Below are 25,011 nucleotides of genomic sequence, written 5' to 3'. Positions count from 1 at the left end.
AGTTCTGACAAGCCTTCATTTCTCAGCAGTAAAGATTCACGGAGACTAAATAAAACATAAAAAGGCTAATTTTAATTTAGTATCATACTCATTATAGTTTAATAAGTGAAAAAAATTCATGAATATTCAAAGGATCTACAAACATTAAAAAAGCTTTGACCTTTGCTGCGTAATCAAAAAGTTTTAGTCAACGTGTAAAAACATTCAGGCTGTCAGACCAGTTCTGACACGTCTTCATTTCTCAGCAGAAAGGGTTCTCTGCACTGATTAAATCTAGAGACTAAACATGAAAAAGCTCATTTTGATAAAAAATGTGCATACATTGTATAGATCAAATCATTTACTGATCATAGTATAATAGGTGATTTAATTCATGAATATTCAGATCAACAAACAGTAAATACCAACAGAGTCACTAAAAGTATATTATGTAACCCCTGAATATAACAGTTATCATGACAACAGAGTTTCCTAATCAAAGGTGTGTAATGTTACCTGTCAGGGTCCTCACCTGGTGAAGTCACGTCGAGGTCGGGGAGACTTTCTTCCTCCGTGTGCAGACGCTGCTGGTGTCTGTGTTCAACTGAGCGACAGCGTCACATGCTCATCCCTTAAATGAAAATACAGAAACGTCACTATGACCTGAGGGCAGAAACCCAGTCTGAGCTGTAGTACTGCCAGTCAGCAGAAGGTGGCAGTGTTACAAAAGGTCTGTTAGTCAATTTTCACAGCAGATTTTGATGTTGTTGGCGCCTGCTATTTGAGAACAATTAAAACTAATTACCACCTATTACACATGCAAACACAGACGTACACAAACACACACAAACACACACAAACACAGCCACTCAAAAGCCCCTCGGATGTGATCTTAGTGCCCATAATAGTGTCCCTTAATATAAAAAAAAATTTGTGGCTCATGTGCTACAATGGTGCTGCTATGGTAGAAAAAAGCTTTTGACCCCCCCCCCCCCCTCTCTTCAAAAGAGGTCAGGGGTCAAATGGTACAAATATGTCTTTACTCTGTTGAACCTGCGTGACAAACCGAAATGATACGATGAGATAGAACAATAACATTCTGCATATTAGGGACAGACGTCACCCGAGGAATGCTGCAGGCACCTTCACTCCCACTCATGCATTCACACACACACACACACACACACACACACACACACACACACACACACTAACACTTGTGTACGGCTATACTTGTGAGGATAGTACCCTACTCTAACCCTAACATAAACATAATTCATACCTTTCATACCTGAACCTTACAACCTCGTGTTAACCCTCAAACAGCCCTTTGTGCTGATTAAATCTACTTAACCAAACATGAAAAGGCAAATTTTGATCAATTATCATACTGATTATGGTATAATAAGTGAATATATGCATGAATATCCAGAGGATCTACAAACAGTAAGTACCAGCATTGAAAATACAAGTATATTATGGAAACCCTGAATTAGAAAAAAAAATCATGGTTTGTTCTGAATTTACTTAGAGACAGAAAACTTATTTGCTAACTTTAAATATGAAAATGAAAATAGAACTAAATGAAAACTCTCAGGAGGCACTGTGTTAATTCTCATCATTCAGTCACATGACATACAGAGCTCTGACTGGGAGGAAATCACACATCTCACTGTTTACAGGCCTGAGCAGAAAGTTTGACATGGTTTTGAATTTCCGGCTTCACTTTAAACTAATCACTTTCTGGAACAATTCCTTTCTCTATTGAATTGTTTAAAGTCTCCACTAACATACTTTAGCTTTTTGTCCTTTAGGCTTATAGAGGATTCAGGTTCTTATGAAATTGTGAACATGCTGCCCCTTCGTACCAGTCTGATCTCATGACACGTTATGCCGACCTCACACCAAACGACTTCCCGCAACCTGTGCCCGCCTGTGACACCTGGCAGACTCCACTGGAGAACCAGACTGACAACTGCACAACCTTTGCACGTTATCACTAAGGACTATAGTAGAAAAAAAGCTTTTGACCCCTCCTCCCCTCCGCGCACGTCACAACACACATCTGCCAATCAAATCGTAACCCAGGGAACAGAAGCCCCGCCTCCTACAGCGTTTGACTTCACGGGAATTTTGTTCACGGTGTTTCCAGAAAAAAACGCTCAAGTTTCAATCAAAGAGTAAAGACATGCAGGCTGTCAAACCAGTTCTGACATTCCTTCATTTCTCAGCAGCAGAGATTCACGGGGCTGATTAAATCTAGAGACTAAACATGAAAAAGCTCATTTTGATAAAGAAAACTTGCATACAATTGTATAGATCAATTATTATACTAATTATAAAATATTAAGTTATTTAATTTATGAATATTCAGTTCTAAAAACTGTAAATACCAAAGTTGAAATAATCAAGTCACCACAAGTATATTAAGTAGCCCCTGAATATAACATATTAGTATATAACATATAGTTATCATGACAACAGAGTCTCCTCATCAAAGGTGTGTAATGTTACCTGTCAGGGTCCTCACCTGGTGAAGTCACGTCGAGGTCGGGGAGACTTTCTTCCTCCGTGTGCAGACGCTGCTGGTGTCTGTGTTCAACTGAGCGACAGCGTCACATGCTCATCCCTTAAATGAAAATACAGAAACGTCACTATGACCTGAGGGCAGAAACCCAGTCTGAGCTGTAGTACTGCCAGTCAGCAGAAGGTGGCAGTGTTACAAAAGGTCTGTTAGTCAATTTTCACAGCAGATTTTGATGTTGTTGGCGCCTGCTATTTGAGAACAATTAAAACTAATTACCACCTATTACACATGCAAACACAGACGTACACAAACACACACAAACACACACAAACACAGCCACTCAAAAGCCCCTCGGATGTGATCTTAGTGCCCATAATAGTGTCCCTTAATATAAAAAAAAATTTGTGGCTCATGTGCTACAATGGTGCTGCTATGGTAGAAAAAAGCTTTTGACCCCCCCCCCCCCCTCTCTTCAAAAGAGGTCAGGGGTCAAATGGTACAAATATGTCTTTACTCTGTTGAACCTGCGTGACAAACCGAAATGATACGATGAGATAGAACAATAACATTCTGCATATTAGGGACAGACGTCACCCGAGGAATGCTGCAGGCACCTTCACTCCCACTCATGCATTCACACACACACACACACACACACACACACACACACACACACACACACACACTAACACTTGTGTACGGCTATACTTGTGAGGATAGTACCCTACTCTAACCCTAACATAAACATAATTCATACCTTTCATACCTGAACCTTACAACCTCGTGTTAACCCTCAAACAGCCCTTTGTGCTGATTAAATCTACTTAACCAAACATGAAAAGGCAAATTTTGATCAATTATCATACTGATTATGGTATAATAAGTGAATATATGCATGAATATCCAGAGGATCTACAAACAGTAAGTACCAGCATTGAAAATACAAGTATATTATGGAAACCCTGAATATAGAAAAAAAAATCATGGTTTAGCTTGTGATTGTGCTGAATTTACTTAGAGACAGAAAACTTATTTGCCAAATAGGCTAAAGCTGCTCCTTCTCAAAGGGGACTGTCCACAAAACTATAAACTAATAAACTAAACTAAACAAATTGTTTAAAGTCTCCACTAACATACTTTAGCTTTTTGTCCTTTAGGCTTATAGAGGATTCAGGTTCTTATTAAATTGTGAACATGCTGCCCCTTCATACCCGTCTGATCTCATGACACATTATGCCGACCTCACACCAAACGACTTCCCGCAACCTGTGCCCGCCTGTGACACCTGGCAGACTCCACTGGAGAACCAGACTGACAACTGCACAACCTTTGCACGTTATCAAGAAGGACTATAGTAGAAAAAAAGCTTTTGACCCCTCCTCCCCTCCTCCCCTCCGCGCACGTCACAACACACATCTGCCAATCAAATCGTAACCCAGGGAACAGAAGCCCCGCCTCCTACTGCGTTTGACTTCACGGGAATTTTGAAGAAAAAAACGCTCAAGTTTCAGTCAAAGAGTAAAAACATTCAGGCTGTCAAACCAGTTCTGACATTCCTTCATTTCTCAGCAGCAGAGATTCACGGGGCTGATTAAATCTAGAGACTAAACATGAAAAAGCTCATTTTGATATAGAAAACTTGCATACGATTGTATAGATCAATTATTATACTGATTATAAAATATTAAGTTATTTAATTTATTCAGTTCTAAAAACTGTAAATACCAATGTTGAAATAATCAAGTCACCACAAGTATATTAAGTAGCCCCTGAATATAACTGTTATCATGACAACAGAGTTTCCTCATCAAAGGTGTGTAATGTTACCTGTCAGGGTCCTCACCTGGTGAAGTCACGTCGAGGTCGGGGAGACTTTCTTCCTCCGTGTGCAGACGCTGCTGGTGTCTGTGTTCAACTGAGCGACAGCGTCACATGCTCATCCTTTAAATGAAAAAAATACGTCACTATGACCTGAGGGCAGAAACCCAGTCTGAGCTGTAGTACTGCCAGTCAGCAGAGGGTGCCAAAAAAAATCTTCCCCTCCTCCCCTCCCCACACGTCACCACACACATCTGCCAATCAAAACAACTGAATCTCTTCACACCAACCAGACGGATCATAACAAACAGAAGCCCCGCCTCCTACAGGGTTTGACTTCACGGGAATTTTCTTCACTGTTTTTCCAGGGAACGAAAACAAACAGCTTTTGTTCTTTGAATCACTGCTATGGGTGTAGTACAGTTATAGAAAAAACAAATACAAAAAACATTCGGGCTGTCAGACCAGTTCTGACAAGCCTTCATTTCTCAGCAGTAAAGATTCACGGAGACTAAATAAAACATAAAAAGGCTCATTTTGATTTAGTATCATACTGAATACAGTATAGTAAGTGAACAAATTCATGAATATTCAAAGGATCTACAAACATTAAAAAAGCTTTGACCTTTGCTGTTTGCGTGATCAAAAAGTTTTAGTCAACGTGTAAAAACATTCAGGCTGTCAGACCAGTTCTGACACGTCTTCATTTCTCAGCAGAAAGGGTTCTCTGCACTGATTAAATCTAGAGACTAAACATGAAAAAGCTCATTTTGATAAAAAACGTGCATACATTGTATAGATCAAATCATTTACTGATCATAGTATAATAGGTGATTTAATTCATGAATATTCAGATCAACAAACAGTAAATACCAACAGAGTCACTAAAAGTATATTATGTAACCCCTGAATATAACAGTTATCATGACAACAGAGTTTCCTAATCAAAGGTGTGTAATGTTACCTGTCAGGGTCCTCACCTGGTGAAGTCACGTCGAGGTCGGGGAGACTTTCTTCCTCCGTGTGCAGACGCTGCTGGTGTCTGTGTTCAACTGAGCGACAGCGTCACATGCTCATCCCTTAAATGAAAATACAGAAACGTCACTATGACCTGAGGGCAGAAACCCAGTCTGAGCTGTAGTACTGCCAGTCAGCAGAAGGTGGCAGTGTTACAAAAGGTCTGTTAGTCAATTTTCACAGCAGATTTTGATGTTGTTGGCGCCTGCTATTTGAGAACAATTAAAACTAATTACCACCTATTACACATGCAAACACAGACGTACACAAACACACACAAACACACACAAACACAGCCACTCAAAAGCCCCTCGGATGTGATCTTAGTGCCCATAATAGTGTCCCTTAATATAAAAAAAAATTTGTGGCTCATGTGCTACAATGGTGCTGCTATGGTAGAAAAAAGCTTTTGACCCCCCCCCCCCCCCTCTCTTCAAAAGAGGTCAGGGGTCAAATGGTACAAATATGTCTTTACTCTGTTGAACCTGCGTGACAAACCGAAATGATACGATGAGATAGAACAATAACATTCTGCATATTAGGGACAGACGTCACCCGAGGAATGCTGCAGGCACCTTCACTCCCACTCATGCATTCACACACACACACACACACACACACACACACACACACACACACACACACACACACACACACTAACACTTGTGTACGGCTATACTTGTGAGGATAGTACCCTACTCTAACCCTAACATAAACATAATTCATACCTTTCATACCTGAACCTTACAACCTAGTGTTAACCCTCAAACAGCCCTTTGTGCTGATTAAATCTACTTAACCAAACATGAAAAGGCAAATTTTGATCAATTATCATACTGATTATGGTATAATAAGTGAATATATGCATGAATATCCAGAGGATCTACAAACAGTAAGTACCAGCATTGAAAATACAAGTATATTATGGAAACCCTGAATATAGAAAAAAAAATCATGGTTTAGCTTATGATTGTGCTGAATTTACTTAGAGACAGAAAACTTATTTGCTAACTTTAAATATGAAAATGAAAATAGAACTAAATGAAAATTCTCAGAAGGCACTGTGTTAATTCTCATCATTCAGTCACATGACATACAGAGCTCTGACTGGGAGGAAATCACACATCTCACTGTTTACAGGCCTGAGCAGAAAGTTTGACATGGTTTTGAATTTCTGGCTTCACTTTAAACTAATCACTTTCTGAAACACGTCCTTTCTCTATTGAATTGAAATAGTTTCCTACTGACAACTGGCTGGGGACTACAGCTGGAAATTAGCCAAATAGGCTAAAGCTGCTCCTTCTCAAAGGGGACTGTCCACGAAACTATAAACAAATAAACTAAACTAATTGTTTAAAGTCTCCACTAACATACTTTAGCTTTTTGTCCTTTAGGCTTATAGAGGATTCAAGTTCTTATGAAATTGTGAACATGCTGCCCCTTCGTACCAGTCTGATCTCATGACACGTTATGCCGACCTCACACCAAACGACTTCCCGCAACCTGTGCCCGCCTGTGACACCTGGCAGACTCCACTGGAGAACCAGACGGACAACTGCACAACCTTTGCAGGTTATCACGAAGGACTATAGTAGAAAAAAAGCTTTTGACTCCTCCTCCCCTCCGCGCAAGTCACAACACACATCTGCCAATCAAATCGTAACCCAGGGAACAGAAGCCCCGCCTCCTACTGCGTTTGACTTCACGGGAATTTTGAAGAAAAAAACTTTCAAGTTTCAGTCGAAGAGTAAAAACATTCAGGCTGTCAAACCAGTTCTGACATTCCTTCATTTCTCAGCAGCAGAGATTCACGGGGCTGATTAAATCTAGAGACTAAACATGAAAAAGCTCATTTTGATAAAGAAAACTTGCATACAATTGTATAGATCAATTATTATGCTGATTATAAAATATTAAGTTATTTAATTTATGAATATTCAGCTCTAAAAACTGTAAATACCAATGTTGAAATAATCAAGTCACCACAAGTATATTAAGTAGCCCCTGAATATAACATATTAGTATATAACATATAGTTATCATGACAACAGAGTTTCTTCATCAAAGGTGTGTAATGTTACCTGTCAGGGTCCTCACCTGGTGAAGTCACGTCGAGGTCGGGGAGACTTTCTTCCTCCGTGTGCAGACGCTGCTGGTGTCTGTGTTCAACTGAGCGACAGCGTCACATGCTCATCCCTTAAATGAAAAAAATACGTCACTATGACCTGAGGGCAGAAACCCAGTCTGAGCTGTAGTACTGCCAGTCAGCCGCAGGTGCCAAAAAGAAGCTTCCCCTCCTCCCCCCCCCCCCCACACGTCACCACACACATCTGCCAATCAAAACAACTTAATCTCTTCACACCAACATGACGGATCATAACCCAGAGAGCAGAAGCCCCGCCTCCTACAGCGTTTCACTTCACGGGAATTTTGTTCACTGTGTTTCCAGGCAACGAAAACAAACAGCTTTTGTTCTTTGAATCACTGCTGTGTGCGTAGCACAGTCACAGAAAAAATAGAGGCTAAAAACACAAGGGCTGTCAAACCAGTTCTGCCTTTATTTCTCAACAGTAAAGATCTCTGGTGCAGATTAAATACACCTAGCATAGTGGAGACAGCCATGCATCAGACATTTATCGAATATTTGAAAGGCCATGTATACTCAGACAAGTGACGCGGTCAGTACGAGTGGCAAGTTCGGTATATGTGATAATCCAATCCAGTTGTCCCATGGAAACGCACTGACTGACAGAGCTCCAGAAGGAAGAGGGGAAAGAAAAACAGGTTCATTATTGAATGGAGGACAGAGAAGAGGATGTAGTAGGGCAGCCGGGTATTTGTAAGCATATGGGACATCCTACATCCTAAATCTGTTTCTACCGTATACTCAAAAGCAGGAAGTAAGGGGATTGGAACACAGCTACTGACAGAGCAACAGAAAGAAGAGGAGAAAGACAGACAGGTTCACTAACACACACAGCCATGAGAAACTTTTTCCTTAATTGATCAGTAAATGGTTGATTAGCATAAATAATCTACAACTAACTATATCATTCACAGTGCAAATAGGATTCATTTAAATTCCCTTACCTTTAGCAGAATCCATCCATGAAGAATGTTTAAAACTGGAAGAAATATGAACGATAATATGACCAGAGTGAGTGGACACAACCAAGTTTACTGAGTTTTTAGGTTTTTGATCGTGAAATGACAGCTTCCTTGATATTCATCTTGCTATATTTTCTGGCCCGTGCCAATTGTGGAAAAAAGCAAACCGAGTTAACCTCCAAAATAAAAGCCTGACATAAAATTACAGTGGGATACATATACAATTTTTGTTAAACTACAGGCTACACATTTATGAAAACAAGGTCATCAAGTGGTAGAAAACATTTAAACAGTCATATAAAAAGGTTAATTTAAAACTTTTCTATATTTAAAAAATATATTTTTAGTACATTTCTTATGAGACTTTTGCTTGAGAATCGCATGTTCACACTTAAGAGGTCCAAAAATCCCAATATTTAAAATGGTTCACTGTTAAGACTTTACAACATGAGATAGCATTAATATGAAATGTCGGATTTTATTTGTTGATTTAAAAATAAAATGTACATGTCACTGACAAAGAAGAGGGCGAGCCACGATTTGGAAATAACAACTAACTTAATTTTTATAACCAGTAGGCTACCTAGTATAACCAGTTGGTTTATAGGAATTAACAGCAAACAACTTAATCAGTCATAGTGCAAATAGGCATAATGAAGTCTCCCTTACCTTTATGCAGAATCAGCAGCTTCGGTTTAAGATGTAGAACGTTCATCACTTGAAGAAATATGTAAATGAGTCGATAATATTAAAATATAAGCTACAGTATGAGTGAGTGGACACAACACAGTTTACTGAGTTTTGTGTATTTTTATTCTAAAATTACAACTACTTTGATGATATTTATTTCGTAATATTTTGTAAACCGTGACCAAATTTTAACAGAAGCATCCCGAGTTTCATCTTCTTTTCCCGCGCGCACGGAATCAAATCACAACCGTTGGCGCCGTCAGAATCCGTTAACGTGTCAAACGCACGGTTCAAATAGACCTACTGAAATCAATGAATACATAGCCTATGTTTTTATGTCGAGTTATGTTGTGATTTAGTTGTTCAAATCCTCTTCACGGTTAACTTATAGAGTAAGTCTAGTATCAACCATCCAACGAGCCTCAACATTACAGTTAACTCAGGTAAAGTACCGTTCACTTTGCTAACAACACATCAGGTTAGCTAACACTAAGTTAAAGTTAAAACTCTATACAAATATATAAACCAGTTAAATCTCCTTCCTACCTCTTCAACTGGCGCTCATCTGACTCTTATCCTCATTTAGACTTGAATATTTCCTCATCATTAACGTGACGCCGTTCGTGCGTTACCGTCAAGTTACGGTTATCTCTCGAGACAACGTTCCTTTCAAAATAAAATAATACGAAACGGAAAAATACAAGAATAAAAGCTGCAATTCAAAGTGACAGTGGAATACTTTCATTTCACACGTTATTCACGAGACTTGAGACAGAGTTTTAGGTTCACAGTTCGAGAGGTAAGTGTTATGTTTGTTCCATATGACAAACCGTGTTTATCTCCGAGAACTCTTTATTGAATTTGCGGTCAAACACATGTAGCTTACACGCTCATAGCTCCTATCACGTAGGCTACTTCCTGTGTGCTTGGCTCTAAGCCTTGTGGGTAACGTAGTTCAATAAACCTTTATCAACACAGTAAGAATAATTTCTCAAGAAAAGGAGGTAAAAGCAGTTTGACAAAAGTTCATAATTTCTTGAGAAAAACTCAAGACATTGTATTACTACTCTATAACAGGAGAGCCGCCTGTCTTTTACTTACTACCCCTTTTCTAATGTCTATTCTATACTTGATGTATTTTAATGTTGATGTATGTTATGCCCCCTGTAAAGCACTTTGAATGGCCTTGTGTCTGAATTGTGCTATAGAAATAAACTTGCCTTGCCTTTAAAAAATAAAACCTCCCACAAGCGAATCTATGCCAAATCATATATATTTTCCAGGTCGTTCTGGTGGAATAACGTCACAGCTGAAATAAACAACAACAACCAAATGACTTCACACCTTCAGATTTATTATTTAATAATAAAGTAGAAACAGTCAAAGCGTCTCAGTGTGTAAAGAACCACATGTAAAGATTTAAACTCAAATAATCAAAATATAAAAGTTTGATTCAGAAACAGAAAAAAAAACCTTTCATTTGCATTGTAATTTGACATTTTATTTTTCAGACCATATTTGAGTAATTATATTATAGTGCTTTTATTTTTTTAAAGTCTGATTTATTTAACCAATATTTTTGTGTTGGAATCCAAAGAATATCCGTCATTCCATCACCTTCATTTCTGCATAAAAGCAAGAAAATCAGGCCTAAGAAATCCGGCCTTTTTTTTAAAAGATTATTTTCTGGTATTTTTGCTTTTATTAGACAGTTTTGGAGTGACGGAGATGAAATGAGTCAGAGAGGGGAATGACATGCAGAGAACGACCCGGGCTGGATTCTAACCCGGGTCTGCTGTGAAGAGGACAGACAGACAGACAGACAGACAGACAGACAGACAGACAGACAGACAGACAGACAGACAGACAGACAGACAGACAGACAGACAGACAGACAGACAGACAGACAGACAGACAGACAGACAGACAGACAGACAGACAGACAGGCAGGCAGGCAGAGAGGGGAATGACATGCAGAGAACGACCCGGGCTGGATTCTAACCCGGGTCTGCTGTGAAGAGGACCGAGACTCTATGGGGGGTGGGAGGGGCTCTAACCCCTAAAGGCCTGAGAATGTTTTTAATTAGCAAAACAAACAATGTAGTTGAAAAAGAAAGAGAAAAAATTCAAAGTGAAAATCATTTCAACGTCACACAAGTTGAACTAAATCTAAATGATTATAAAGCAGCGAATGAACACAGCGATACTTTGATTAAAATAAGAAAATATATTCCACACCATCAAGCGTAAATCTAACCACAACCGAGCAGCTTAAACAAACCCTTGAGTTACATCATTTGTTTTAAAAATTATTGTTTTCAACTCATCACCAATAAAATATTTATAATAAATGTAATTTATGCAGTAGGCCTATAATAAAGCCATTCATGTAATTTATAAATATATTGTCTAAATATTTATTTTAATTAAAGTATGTAACTATTTCCTTATTTATACATTTATAATTTGAATAAAGTGCAATTTAAGGAATTAATAAATCATGTTAAAGAGTTTTTTTTTTTTAGATCTGATTTAAATTATAATTCACTCACAACAAAGACGACAACAATATACAATCTGCCTTAATGACAAAGGCATTGATAAAAAAAACTTTATAAAAAATATCATTCTTTGCACTGATGGTCTCGTTTGCTGTTACATGTCAATTATGATCATCAGAGGAAAAATTTGACTGTTTCAGAAATATTTAAAAGTTCCTCGTAGGATAAGTAGAACATTTAACAGCTTTTGTAAACCATTAAGAGAACCAGACTCTTATTTTGGCGGTTCAGACCTGGTGACAGGAACTCTCAGAGCCCTGTTGGTTTTATTTTGGAAGTTACTTCCTGTTAGTATCATGAAAAACAACCCTGGTTGCGTTCCGAATCGCATACTCTTTCTTTTATTTCTATTCTACATACTACATCCGACGCTAAAAATAATCTAGTTAGGATGCAGTAGGCATACTATTGGGACATACTTTACTCTTATTTCATCATAACATGGCACCTTGATTTTGCCTCTTGCTTTTATATCCGTCGCATCCCCGTTTGTTTTCATATGGAGGCTTCGTCGATGTGACGTCACTTCACGTGCGCACTGGATTGTGGGTCACAATCGCCCAAATAGGATGCAGTTTTCAACACTAACAATCTTGGCCGCATGAAGTAGGACATCCGGGTACTTCTAACCATCCTAAATCTGGCAACAAGAATCGGGACATCCTAAATCTTTTTTCTACCATACTATATAGTAGAAAGTATGCGATTCGGAACGCAACCCGTGTTCCAATCCCCATACTTCCCTACTATTTAGTATGCCAGAAAAAGATTTAGGATGTCCCAATACATGCACGTCAATTGTAGTATGCTGAAAATACATAAATGCCCCACTAACTCCAATAGCATTTTGGAATATTCGTCTTTTATTCTTGACATTTCTTGACACGATGAAAAATAAATCTTCCTCATCTGATTTTTTTTTTTTCACCTGTCTGTGGCCCTAAAACTCTTCTGTACTTTAGTATGTAGTTTAGTAAAAAGACAAAGTATGTGATTTGGAACGCAGGGTTAATATTACAAAAATTACGTGCACTGAAATATTGAATAATGGATCATTTTCTTTCAAGGGGTGAAATAAAGTGGAACACATTTAAGGCACGTTCAGTGACACAGTCAGTTAGATTCTACGGCGCAGCCCGGAAACCTTTTTCCCTTTTTAAAGTTTAAAGTGCCAATATACAGCTCCGGAAAAAATTAAGAGACCACTCCAAATGTTCAGTGTCTCTTCTTTTACTCTTTAGAGGCACATGTTGGAGTAGAATGAACATTTTGGTTTTATAATATAAACTACAGACAACATTTCTACCAAATTCCCATTAAAAATATTGTCATTTAGAGCAGCGGTTTTCAAACTGTGGGGCGCGCCCCCCTTGGGGAGCGCGGGGTTATGGCAGGGGGGGCGCGGATGAATATGTAAAAAAAAGAAAAACTAAAAAAAAAAAAAAAAAAAAAAAAAATGTTTTTTTTTTTTTTTTTTTTCTTTTTTATACTAAGATCACGGCATAGCTGGACACAAGTTATTTTGCTTCGTTCCCCTCACTGCATTTAAATGCATTCAGTAAATTACAGAGAAATAGGTCTCGTTAAAGAAAAAGAGCACCAAGCCCAACCCAGAGGACCCTGCATACATTTTGTTTATTTTAAATTAATATTTTTATGGAAAATCCATGTGTCCTTCTTCAATAGCTTCTAATTCATCAGACCCAGTGTCTCCAAATTATTTGTTCACACAAAATTCCTCATATTTAGCCTCTTAATTGTCCTCTCAAAGTGCACCAGATTCATGCATTTCACTTTAAAAAGGTGAAAGAAAATCTCCCGGGGGGGCACACCCCCGGACCCCCCTAGGAGGGTCTCGTTCTCCACTGGCTGCTACTCTCCTCCAGCAGGACATTGGAGGCACTAGCGAAAAAACACTGGGTGTGTGAATGACATTTAACTAGTCAATAATTTGGGCAAGTCTGTCTGCCTATCTTTCTCACTCCGATGCACACTCAGTCAGTATTATCCATGCTTAAAGGAAGCAGGATTAAAACACTGGATTAAGATGTTAAAATGTATTACATGTGTTTAAAAACGCACAATTTTTAAATTTGTAAAATTATTTTTATTTATTTTTTTTGGGGAGGGGGTTGGGGGGGGGGCTCCGCTGAAATTTGTTCTCTGAGGGGGGGCTCACTCTCTCACACTTTGAAAACCCCTGATTTAGAGCATTTTCAATAAGTAATGTAGAGATAAAGATTGAAGAAAAATCCAGACTGGTCTCTACATTTTTTCCTGGGCTGTATATACATATATACTATATTGTCTGAAAATGCAAATATGCAGGCCTAGGGCTCTCCGTGAATTTTACCTGCTGAAATAAAGGATATTTAAATAATAAAGAATAAAAAAGGCAAGTACAGAAAAAAAATATATAGTATATATAGAGTATTTGAACTGTTCGGGCCAGCCCTACCACAGAGCATGTTAAATGGTAAATGGACTTGACTTATATAGCGCTTTCTAGACGATTTTCTCAGCCCCAAAGCGCTTTACATATCTTACCACATTCACCCATTCATACACACACTCATACACCGATGGTAGAAGCTGCCATGCAAGGCACTCTCTGAACCATCGGGAGCAGTTTGGGGTTCAGTGTCTTGCTCAGGGACACTTCGACATGTGGCGGGGAGACGGGGGATCGAACCTCCGACCCTGTACTCCAGAGGCGAACTCCCTACCCACTTCGCCACTGCCGCCCTGTTGTTGAGTTATATAAAAAAAACGTTTTATTATAAAATTTGATCTGAAACTGACAGCATCGGATTTTCTTTAAAAAGGATTAATTATTAGCACAAAGCTAAAAATGTAATAATGTTGAATTATGCCTTTAAAGTAGAATCATGATCCCAGGCAGTAGATAAGCATATACACACTCCGCTGAACAGCAAAACTGATTCAAGACGTTTTTATATCCAGCTCTGATGATTTGACGTTGTGGTGAAAATATGTGTTTGTGTCCACGTTCACACCACGGTTGTTTGGTAATGACACTCTTTGCAATCTCAAGGCAACATCTCCGGTTGCAATAGCATCTACAAACCTGCCTCACATTGATATGAAGCATTTGAAATTTATATAATATAATATAATATAATATAATATAATATAATATAATATAATATAATATAATATAATCTCTTCATTGTCTACATAGGAGGCTTTAAGGATAAGTTATAAGCGACTGTGGCTCAGGTGGTAGAGCGGGTCAGCCAATGGCGGTTCGATCCCCGCCCTGCCACTTGGGTCATGGTTGTTGTGTCCTTGGGCAAGACACTTCACCCACCTTGCCTCGTGTGAATGTCGATAGTTAACCTGCTATCGGTGTATGACTGTGTGTGTGAATGGGAACAGGTCTCCCTATAAATAAAGGTTAAATTTTTTTTATTTTTGTTTAAAAAAAAATTATAATTTAGCGTGGGTTAGCAGATGTTTGACCGGTATTCGGTTTCAAACTATACCGCGGTTTGAAAAAAATCAATGTTTCAAAATCACTATTATTTTCCTTCACACTGTTCTAAGGTATTAAGGCCTCAAAGGATGTTAACAGACAAGTTTATAAATATTCCGGATATTCCTGCATCATAACTTTAACTGAAATAGAAATGTGTAGAAAGTGAGCAGGTCTCTAAAAACCTTGTCGAGCTGTTCTCTTAAAGGACTGTCTGCTTTAATTTAGAATTTAATTATTTATTATATTATCATACACATATATTAATGTTACGAATATTCTTTATGTTATTGTAATATATAAAAAGATTGTGTTGGCCGAAATTATATATATTTTTTAACCAGACAATTCAAAATAAAAATAATTTTTCGAGCTTAAGTTAATCAAACTGTCAGAATACCATACCACACCATTGCCTAGAGTAGTTTAGGCTTGGGGGGGTTGGACCTAACGGAGGAAAAAGCCCCAATATGTGTGATGAGATTGGGCTCCAAACTGTGAGCCTGTTCCCCTGGTATGGTCCTCGCCATCTGATACAACACCATGTCTTTAGCGTTCCCTTTCACACAGAACGACCCGTCCAAATACTCCGCGACCCTTTGCGACGCGTTGCCCGGATACAGCATGGCGGGGGTGCAGCATTCCGTCGCCGGCGAGACCGCGTAAAGCTGCGGCGAGAGTCTCCGAAACTCCAAGAGGTAATGCCGCCCCATCAGCTCCGCGACCGCCATAAAATAAAGCGTGAAGAAGAGAAAATGTCCCGCGGAAAACGTCAAGGAAAAATAACAACAAGGGTTCCAGTAAGGGATGGTGAGTAGAAGGGCAGTGGACGCGACAAACCCCAATCCGACCCACTCTAGAATGCGGTAAGGCTCGGGGTTTATATAACGCTGAAGACGCTCTGGATGGTATAGCTTAACGTAGAGAGAGTGGAAGGCAAACGGTCGCGACAGCAGGTTGTTTATGACCGGGAAAAAGTCCGATCGGGGCAAAGCGTCGTCTTCCAGCACGACCGTGTGTTTAGGCCTCAACAGCTCCCAGCCCTTTCGCAGACAGAATACGTAATCTCTCTTCTCTCTCTCGAAGGTGTTCACTCGCTCTCTGTTTCTCTGCTGCTCCGTAGGGGATCGCCGGACCACCTGAAATAAGGAAATAAGAATTAGATTTATATATTTTAGCTGTGTCTTATTTCATTTTTCTTTTAACTTTTTTTATACTAAAAAGATCAATTAAGCCAAGGTGTGTGTGAGTGAGTGAGTGAGTGAGTGAGTGAGTGAGTGAGTGTAATTTTTACAAATTAATTTTCCATCACAATTTACACAATTTTGAAAACCTTATTTACAGTATCTCACAAAAGTGAGTACACCCCTCACATTTCTTCAAATATTTCATTATATCTTTTCATGGGACAACACTGAATAAATGACACTTTGATACAATGTAAAGTAGCGTGTGTACAGCTTATATAACAGTGTAAATTTACTGTCCCCTCAAAATAACTCGACACACAGCCATTAATGTCTAAACTGCCGGTTACAAAAGTGAGTACACCCCTGAGTTAAAATGTCCAAATTGGGCCCAAAGTGTCAATATTTTGTGTGGCCACCATTATTTTCCAGTACTACCTTAACCCTCTTGGGCATGGAGTTCACCAGAGCTTCACAGGTTGCCACTGGAATCCTCTTCCCCTCATTCATGACAACATCACAGAGCTGGTGGATACTGGAGACCTTGCGCTCCTCCATCTCCTGTTTTAAGAAGCCCCAAAGATGCTCAATAGGGTTTAGGTCTGGGGACATGCTTGGCCAGTCCATAACCTTTACCCTCAGCTTGTTTAGCAAGCCAGTGGTCGTCTTGGAAGTGTGTTTGGGGTCATTATCATGTTGCAGTACTGCCCTGCGGCCCAGTTTACGGAGGGAGGGGATCATGTTCTGCTTCAGTATGTCACAGTACATGTTAAGATTCAATGAACTGTAGATCCCCAGTGCTGGCAGCACTCATGCAGCCCCAGACCATGACACTCCAACCACCATGCTTGACTATAGGCAAGACACACTTGTCTTTGTACTCCTCACCTGGTTGCTGCTCCATACTCTTAACACCATCTGAACCAAATAAGTTTATCTTGGTCTCATCAGACCACAGGACATGGTTGCAGTGATCCATGTCCTTAGTCTGCTTGTCTTCAGCAAACTTTTTGTGGGGTTTCTTGTGCATCATCTTTAGAATAGGTTTCCTTCTGGGACGACAGCCATGCAGACCAGTATGATGCAAAGTGCGGCGTATGGTCTGAGCACTGACAGGTTGACCCCCCACCACTTCAAGCCCTGCGGCAATGCTGGCAGTATTCATACGTCTATTTTCCAAAGCCAACCTCTCGGTATGACACTGAAAACGTGCACTCAACCTTCTTAAACTGGGCCGCAGGGCAGTATTGCAACATGATAACGACCCCAAACACACCTCCAAGACGACCAGTGGCTTGCTAAAGAAGCTCAGGGTAAAGGTTATGGACTGGCCAAGCATGTCTCCAGCCATAAACCCTATTGAGCATCTTTGGGGCTTCTTAAAACGGGAGATGGAGGAGCGCGAGGTCTCTAATATCGACCAGCTCTGTGATGTCATCATGAATAGGTGGAAGAGGGTTGCAGTGGGAACCTGTGAAGCTCTGGTGAACTCCATGCCCAAGAGGGTTAAGGTAGTGCTGGAAAATAATGGTGGCCACACAAAATATTGACACTTTGGGCCCAATTTGGACATTTTCACTCAGGGGTGTACTCACTTTTGTTGCCTTCAGTTTAGACATTAATGGCTGTGTGTCGAGTTATTTTGAGGCGACAGTAAATTTACACTGTTATATAAGCTGTACACACGCTACTTTACATTGTATCAAAGTGTCATTTCTTCAGTGTTGTCCCATGGAAAGATATAATAAAATATTTGAAGAAATGTGAGGGGTGTACTCACTTTTGTGAGATACTGTATATAGGTGCACCGAGCAAGCACACAGACAGACAGACAGACAGACAGACAGACAGACAGACAGACAGACAGACAGACAGACAGACAGACAGACAGACAGACAGAGACACACACGGAGAACTCTGCATAATATTATGTTAGGGTGTATTCACACATGCTGTGTTTAGTTCGGTTGAAACGAACTCAGGTGCACTTCCGCCTTTGGTGCGCATCTTTCAGGCAGGTGTGAATACAGCAATGGCACTTGGGGGCGGACCAAACAAGCGCTCCGAGACCCAGCTGAAGAGGTAGTCTCGATGCGGTTCCATACGCACTCTGCTGCAGTTCGTTTGTGGTGTGAATTTGTCCGGACTCGATCCGACCCAATTGCAGGAAGCACTGTGCCTTTTCTTTTTTAATAAATCACCGTCAGCTTCACATTATGGGAAAGTGTTGCCTTTGTTAGGAAGATTAGTTGTGGTTTGACCGGGAGCCCGAGCGAATATATTACATTTGATAGACAGGACGCGTAAACATGCTGAATGTGTTCAGCGATCAGATGAAGGAGAGGGGAGCGTCTCCCGCACAGTGCCAACAGGTTCACGCTGCGCTTTGTATGAAGTGCGTGTTTTTATTTTGCTTCCCATGTTACGGGACCGTCAATACTATCCCCGTGTCAGTTTGGAGCAGAGCTGCGCCGGACTCACACAAAGCTGACACACGGCTATGTCAGCTGTGTGTCAGCTTGAGCCTATTCCTCGCGAGCCGCGCGTCCAGCAGCAAAAATACAGTAAATATTATGTTTCACATCGTAGGCTACAAGCCACACATTGACACAGGCCTACATATTATAACCATATGAAACAACAATAATGTTATGTTTCTTTATTTTATTCATAGGCTAGATGTAGGCCTATTTATTTATTATTTTTAACCCCATATTGTATCAGTTATATATTTCGCAGTTTTCACTTTGTGCTTCCTGCTTCTCTCCACCCCAGAATGTCTGTCCAATGAATGAATGACCTCAGATCACGTGTGGTTTTACTTCTTAATGCTGGTTCACTTGCAAAAGGGGCAATATGAAAGTGGACCACACCAAAAGAAAAAAATCTAAACTCTATTTGGTCTGGACCAAAGCAAGTGAACTAGCGGACCTTCCCAGTGTGAATACACCCTTAGTATTTTGAGTACTCATCCCAACACTAGGTGGTGCTGTAGGCCTAAGGACGAGGTCACCACAGGTTATTTAAGTTCATGACAGATTGAAGGAAAGCGCACAGAAAAAAAATATACATAAAAGCAGACAGACAGACACACACAAACACACACACACAGAAAAAGGGAGAGACACACACACACACACACACAGAAAGAGAGACACACACACACACACACACAGAAAGAGAGAGAGAGACACACACACACACAGAAAGAGACAAAACCTTCATAAAACCATCAGAAACAGGTTATAATCCAGTAAGAAAGTCTCCGCACCTTGAAATGCGTCTCCAGTAGTTTTGCGTCCTGGTTTTCCTCTGAGCTGCTTTCCACGTCACAGATCAAAACCTCGGCACAGCGACGCCGACCACAAGCTCCCAGCAGACTGCTCAGCTGAAGCATCACCTAGAGAGAGAGGGAGGGAGGGAGAGAGAGAGAGAGAGAGAGAGAGGGAGGGAGAGAGGCAGGGAGGGAGGGAGGGAGGGAGGGAGGGAGGGAGAGAGGGAGGGAGAGGGAGAGAGAGAGAGGGAGGGAGAAAGGGAGGGAGAGGGAGGGAGAGAGGGAGGGAGAGGGAGAGAGAGGGAGGGAGAGGGAGAGGGAGGGATGGAGGGAGAGAGGGAGGGAGAGGGAGAGGGAGAGGGAGAGAGAGGGAGAGAGAGAGAGAGAGAGAGAGACCACACACACACATATTATCTTAAATCTGCCAAACTCTACCTGTAACTGTTTTGAATAGGCTATATTGTACTTTCACTCATTTCATTATTAATTTCATTAATAGCAGCCATTCTACATCACTGTCTAAAGGTTTCAATTGTTTTTGTCTCTTTATCAGCTTGTTGTGTAGTTGATGTATTTGCAATTTCATTGTATTGTGTATGTATTGATGTTTTTTCTTTGAATTTGTCTGACTCAACATTATTCTAAAAGAGTGTGTGTCTCACACACACACACACACGCACACACACACACGCACACACACACACACACAACCCTCCCTCCCCCTCCCCCACCCCTCTATTGATCTCTCCAGTATAAAATAAAAGTTTAACAACAATAAAAAATATCAGATGGCTCTAGTCACCTGCAGCAGGTAATGGTAGTCCTGTCCCTCGCTCCTCCTGGCTGTCACCACCGTCACTAGCAGCTCGGGATGCCCAGAGGAGTCACTCCATTTGGGCATCGAGTCGGAGGAAGCAGCGCCGCCCCCCTGCCAGAATTTAAAGGCCTCCTGACCGCGATTCAAACTTTGCCGCAACACCTTGTGAAGGAAATTCTGTTAAGGTTGGAGGTCAACTCAGGTGGAAGAATATTTCAGGAGACTTGGATGAATTACGAAGCGATATTTATTACAGACTTGGCCAAGGAGAACCGGACTGCAACTCTCGTGACTTGCACTTCAATTCTGCAAGACTCATGCTTAGAGCTGTGTGTTAACCTGTTGCTGTGTGTGTGTGTGTGTGTGTGTGTGTGTTTTAACCTCGCGCTATCTCTACCACCTCCCCGGCTCGGGCACCAAGCGTACCAATGTTTTGGTTCAGAGCTGAACACAGTGAACCATAACATTCTGGAGTAGAAGGAGATGAGACTTTATCTATACAGCTGACCTAAGTGTCTCCTAACAGGCTCCAAGGCTGACCTAGAGTCTGAGAGACAGACACACAAGATAGGCATATATGACCTATTAATCTTTCCCATTAATATTACAACTAAAGACCCAAAATTCCCTCACACACCTCTTCACTCATGGGCTCCAGATAGAGAGGCTTGATGTAGTAGTAGGAGTAGAGCAGGCGGTGGCAGCAGAGAGGCAGCAGCACACAGAACGTTAACACACACAGCACCAGGGTTTGGGTCGCTGTGTGGGACCAGCGCACCTTCAGGCTGAGGCAGGCTCTCCATCGAGGCATTGGGGAAGCCCGCACACTAGGGGGGAAAAGAACAAGGAATGATTTTTTTTTATATCTTTTGGGGGGGATTTTTAAGCTTTTTTTTGATAGTACAGAGTTGACATGGGGAGACAGAGAGAGAGGGAGAGAGGTCCGGATTTGAACCCGCGACCACTGTAATGAAGGCCAGTGATAGTACAGAGTTGAAATGGGGAGACGGAGAGAGAGGGAGAGAGGGGGGATGACCTGCAGTAAAGGTCCACGGGTCGGATTTGAACCCGCGACCACTGCAACGAAGGCCGGAGCCGATATGGTACGCGCTCTATCCACTACGCCACCGGAGCACCCCGGAACAATGATTTTTTTTACTTTTTCTATTCTATTCTGTTTTTTGTTGCCTTATTCGTTTTGCACAATTTAGAATTGATTTGTTAGAATAAAAGGATAAAGAAAACATATTTAGGGGGCGCCCTTAGCTCAGTTGGTAGGGCGTCCCCCCCCATGGGCCTCGGCCAGCAGCGGACCCGGGTTCGATTCCAGCCCGCGGTCGTTCTCTGCATGTCACTCCCCTCTCTGCCCCATTTCAACTCTGTCTCTACACTATCAATAAAGCATGAAAATGCCAAAAAAATATCTTAAAAAACAAAACAAAAAAACATATTGTTTGGTTCAGGTTCCATAATCATTCTAATGTATTCTTCAATAAAAACGAGAAAAGTATTTGAAATTGATCATTCCCTCTAATATTGTAACTGCCATATAACCCTTTCATGCATGAATTATGATATACTCAGTCTGGATTATTTTCCGTAAAGACCTACTTCACCGGTGGGAATATGAAGGTGTATTGAAGATACTCTTCACTCTGAGATCCTATGTAGTATAAATGTGCAAACATTTTAGAAATCGGTTCATCCTAGCCTGAGAAAAGGCAGAAAGAGTGTTTTATGGTCTCACTGTCTATCTAACCCTACATTTTACTTGAGTGACATCACACTAGTAAAAATGTAGGGTTAGGATTAACAGGACAGCTTGGCCAAGGTAAGACTGAGGGAAGACTGAGGGAAGAGAAACCTCCTTCATTATATTATAATAGCGATTTTATAATGATAGAACGCCGGTTCCTTATGGGTGAAGTATTCCGTTAATTGATTTTAGTCTTCTTTAGGCATTAAAATAAAATATATAACTTAATTTTTTTTTAAACACAAATTTTTCACAGATTTTTCACATGTTCACTAGAGTAAACAGCATGCATTATTAATATCACAATTGCCATGTAATCGACAATAATCATAAATTATTATTTTTTTCGTGCAACAGCCCAAACTCACAGCCACACAAGGAACTGTACAGGTCGACATTCACAGCGTCCCAGCATGCAGTGCGCTTCAGAAAACCCACAGCGGTGAAATCTCCTCGGAAAAAGCCCACAGGAGTTTTGTCTTGATTTCGTTGAGAGAGTTTCAGCTCCGATCGTCGTCTGTGGACAGACACAAGCGGAGAGGGGGGTTTATTTACTAGACAATATACATATTGGTCTTTTTAGCAAAGTGTTTTTATTCTGAGAATGAAAAAAAGTACAACAATACGATGTATATAATGCAATGTACATGTAATACGTGCAGAATATAAATGAAACTGTTGCATTTTATACCCCAAAAACATTCCCCTAAATGGTGAACACACACACTACCTCAAATGACAAAGAGTGGTTCAAGCACAGAGCACAAACAAGAGGACATGTCAGTTAATACATAATAATAAAAGATAATTTAAGAATAAAGTACAAATAAAATAGTAATAATAGTAACAATGATTATTATAATAATAAATTAAAAGGGACAGGAGGGAGGGAGGCTGGTTGAGAAAGGGCCCAAATAACCTTTACAACATGCTTTAAAAAGGAGCAGTGTGTAACTTTATGTGTGTCAGAGAAGTGTAACATTTTTTCTTTTTTTTAAGATTATTTTTTGGCATTTTCAAGCTTTATTTGACAGTACAAAGTTGAAATGGGAAGACAGAGAGAGAGAGAGAGAGAGAGAGAGAGGGGGGGGGGGATGACCTGCAGTAAAGGTCCACTGGTCAGATTTGAACCTGCGACCACTGCAACGAAGGCCGGAGCCAATATGGTACGCGCTCTATCCACTACACCACCGGAGCGCCCCAGAAGTGAAACATTTTCTAAGGTTTATTCTCATAGCTGAATAAACAAACTTTCCTCACAGGAAAATGTAGATCCCTGGAACACTGTTTGAAGTTAGAAAGCTTCCTGAAAAGTTACTGTTTCACTGTTGTTGTTTACAGCAGCAGGGCCCACAGTTTGGTTCACAAACATATTCTAGTCTTACGTTTGGTTCCAGGTTCCTCAAAATAATTTGATTTATGTTGATAGAATTATTCAATACTAAGAATTACATGTAGAGAAAATATGTTTAGTAAACTAACTGCAGGCTCTGTGAATGTAAACAAATCCCCCTCCTCTGAAACTACACACTGCAGCTTTAAAACAATATCAGTGTTTCCTGTAATATTTATAATGTATATCAAAGTCCTCCTCCTAGCCAACAAACATTGCTAACGCACTTATTCCATAATATAGGCTACTGTAAATCCAGACATATAATATTTGCCTTTCAGAAAACTTCAATCATCTGTTGTTGGTTTGTTTGAGGTTCCCAGCAACAATGTATTAAGTCAATAATAATCACTTACCAAATTTAAATGTAGGCCTACAGTTTGGACCTTTGATTTATACTAGTATGAAAGAAGATTTGTTATGGAAGATAAAAAGACAAAAAAAATAAAAATAATCCAACATTGACCTGAATTTTCAAATGATCAAAATGTTATTTCCCCCACATCGCGTGAACTTCTCCTTTAAGAACATTCCACACGTGACTTTTTTAGCCATAATAAACTAGCCTACACCTCGACATACATTTTATACTAACCGTTCTGAAGCAACTGTTGTTTAACCATTATAGGCAAGGTAAGGTTACCTGGGGAGACAGGCTACATGCTCCTCCTTAGCCTACCTACCTCACGTGGCAAACACACAAGCCTACGACATTAACCCGTTAAAGAGCCGAGGCTACCCCAATACCCAAAGTAGAATAGCCTCTACCCTGTGAAACGGGCACAGTGTGGGTATAGACTCACCACAGGTCCATCGCATTGGACAGAAAAAAACACCTGGATGGTGTCGACGGATCGCGCTCAACGATGTAGTTTTTTTTCGGGTAGTAGTTTCCGGGTGCGCGCTGGAGAAAAATAAACAAAAATCACCGTAAGCACGTGAATACAGTCCTCAGCCGGCGACAGACAGAGACACAGACACTCTGGGGAGGCGTTGTGGAGGCTGACAGAGTGTTTTAAGGACGTAAAAAGCCGAGAAAGGGACTGACGGACAGCTGCTCAAAATAGGCCGCCTGCCTGTCACCACTCACCATGTTATATGGTACGGTAATAGAGCCGCAGAGGACATACCGTAATACTACTAATAGAGGTGGTGCCAAAAAGCGATTGCAGTTACTTTTGAATGAACCCTACCTTATTATACAGTTTGTACAGGTGGAATGTGTCCCTGAGCAAGACACTGAACCCCAAATTGATCCCGATAGTCAGCCTGCTATCGGTGTATGAATGTGTGTGTGTGTGTGTGTGTGTGTGTGTGTGTGTGGTCACGTGGGAATGCGAACAGGTCTCCCTCTCCGGTCTCAATGGGATTTACCTGTATAAATAAAG

The 25,011-nt window shown here is 40.5% G+C and overlaps 2 protein-coding genes across 12 annotated transcripts in view; both read right to left on the bottom strand.

Moving 5' to 3' along the window:
- The window catches only part of LOC307252000 (NLR family CARD domain-containing protein 3-like), a 32,632-nt gene extending 28,189 nt beyond the window's left edge, over window positions 1-4,443 (bottom strand). For 9 of the 11 annotated variants that reach the window (XM_080029520.1, XM_080029522.1, XM_080029515.1 and 6 more), the window contains exons 1-3: window positions 4,334-4,443; window positions 2,494-2,608; window positions 496-610 (exon numbers count right to left, since the gene is read on the bottom strand). The gene's annotated coding sequence lies outside the window, so the exon portion shown is untranslated. The remainder of the gene's footprint in view (window positions 1-495; window positions 611-2,493; window positions 2,609-4,333) is intronic. The other 2 variants (XM_080029518.1, XM_080029519.1) reach the window with 2 other exon arrangements.
- Window positions 4,444-10,472: 6,029 nt separating this feature from the next.
- Window positions 10,473-24,700, bottom strand: pgap4 (post-GPI attachment to proteins GalNAc transferase 4). Its single transcript, XM_080030094.1, has 6 exons — window positions 24,427-24,700; window positions 22,599-22,747; window positions 21,112-21,301; window positions 20,460-20,636; window positions 19,655-19,783; window positions 10,473-16,335 (listed from the first exon to the last, which is right to left on the bottom strand). The coding sequence occupies exons 2-6, from the start codon at window positions 22,643-22,645 to the stop codon at window positions 15,613-15,615; spliced, it is 1,266 nt and encodes a 421-aa protein (XP_079886220.1). The 5' UTR covers window positions 22,646-22,747; window positions 24,427-24,700; the 3' UTR covers window positions 10,473-15,612.
- Between the last annotated feature and the right edge of the window lie 311 nt (window positions 24,701-25,011).

This window comes from Ammodytes marinus (assembly GCF_949987685.1).
Source record: "Ammodytes marinus genome assembly, chromosome: 6".
NCBI lineage: Eukaryota > Metazoa > Chordata > Actinopteri > Uranoscopiformes > Ammodytidae > Ammodytes > Ammodytes marinus.
Note: the sequence above shows the minus strand (reverse complement) of the source record. Positions and strands in the feature narration are given on the sequence as shown.

Excerpts from the sequence above, each read along its gene's own strand:
- pgap4 (XM_080030094.1), bottom strand. The coding sequence starts at position 22,645 with ATGCTGGGACGCTGTGAATGTCGACCTGTACAGTTCCTTGTGTGGCT. Across the intron at positions 21,302-22,598 it reads GTACAGTTCCTTGTGTGGCT|TGTGCGGGCTTCCCCAATGC; the intron begins GTGAGTTTGGGC and ends TTTCCCCCCTAG. Across the intron at positions 20,637-21,111 it reads TGGAGCCCATGAGTGAAGAG|GTGTTGCGGCAAAGTTTGAA; the intron begins GTGTGTGAGGGA and ends TTCCTTCACAAG.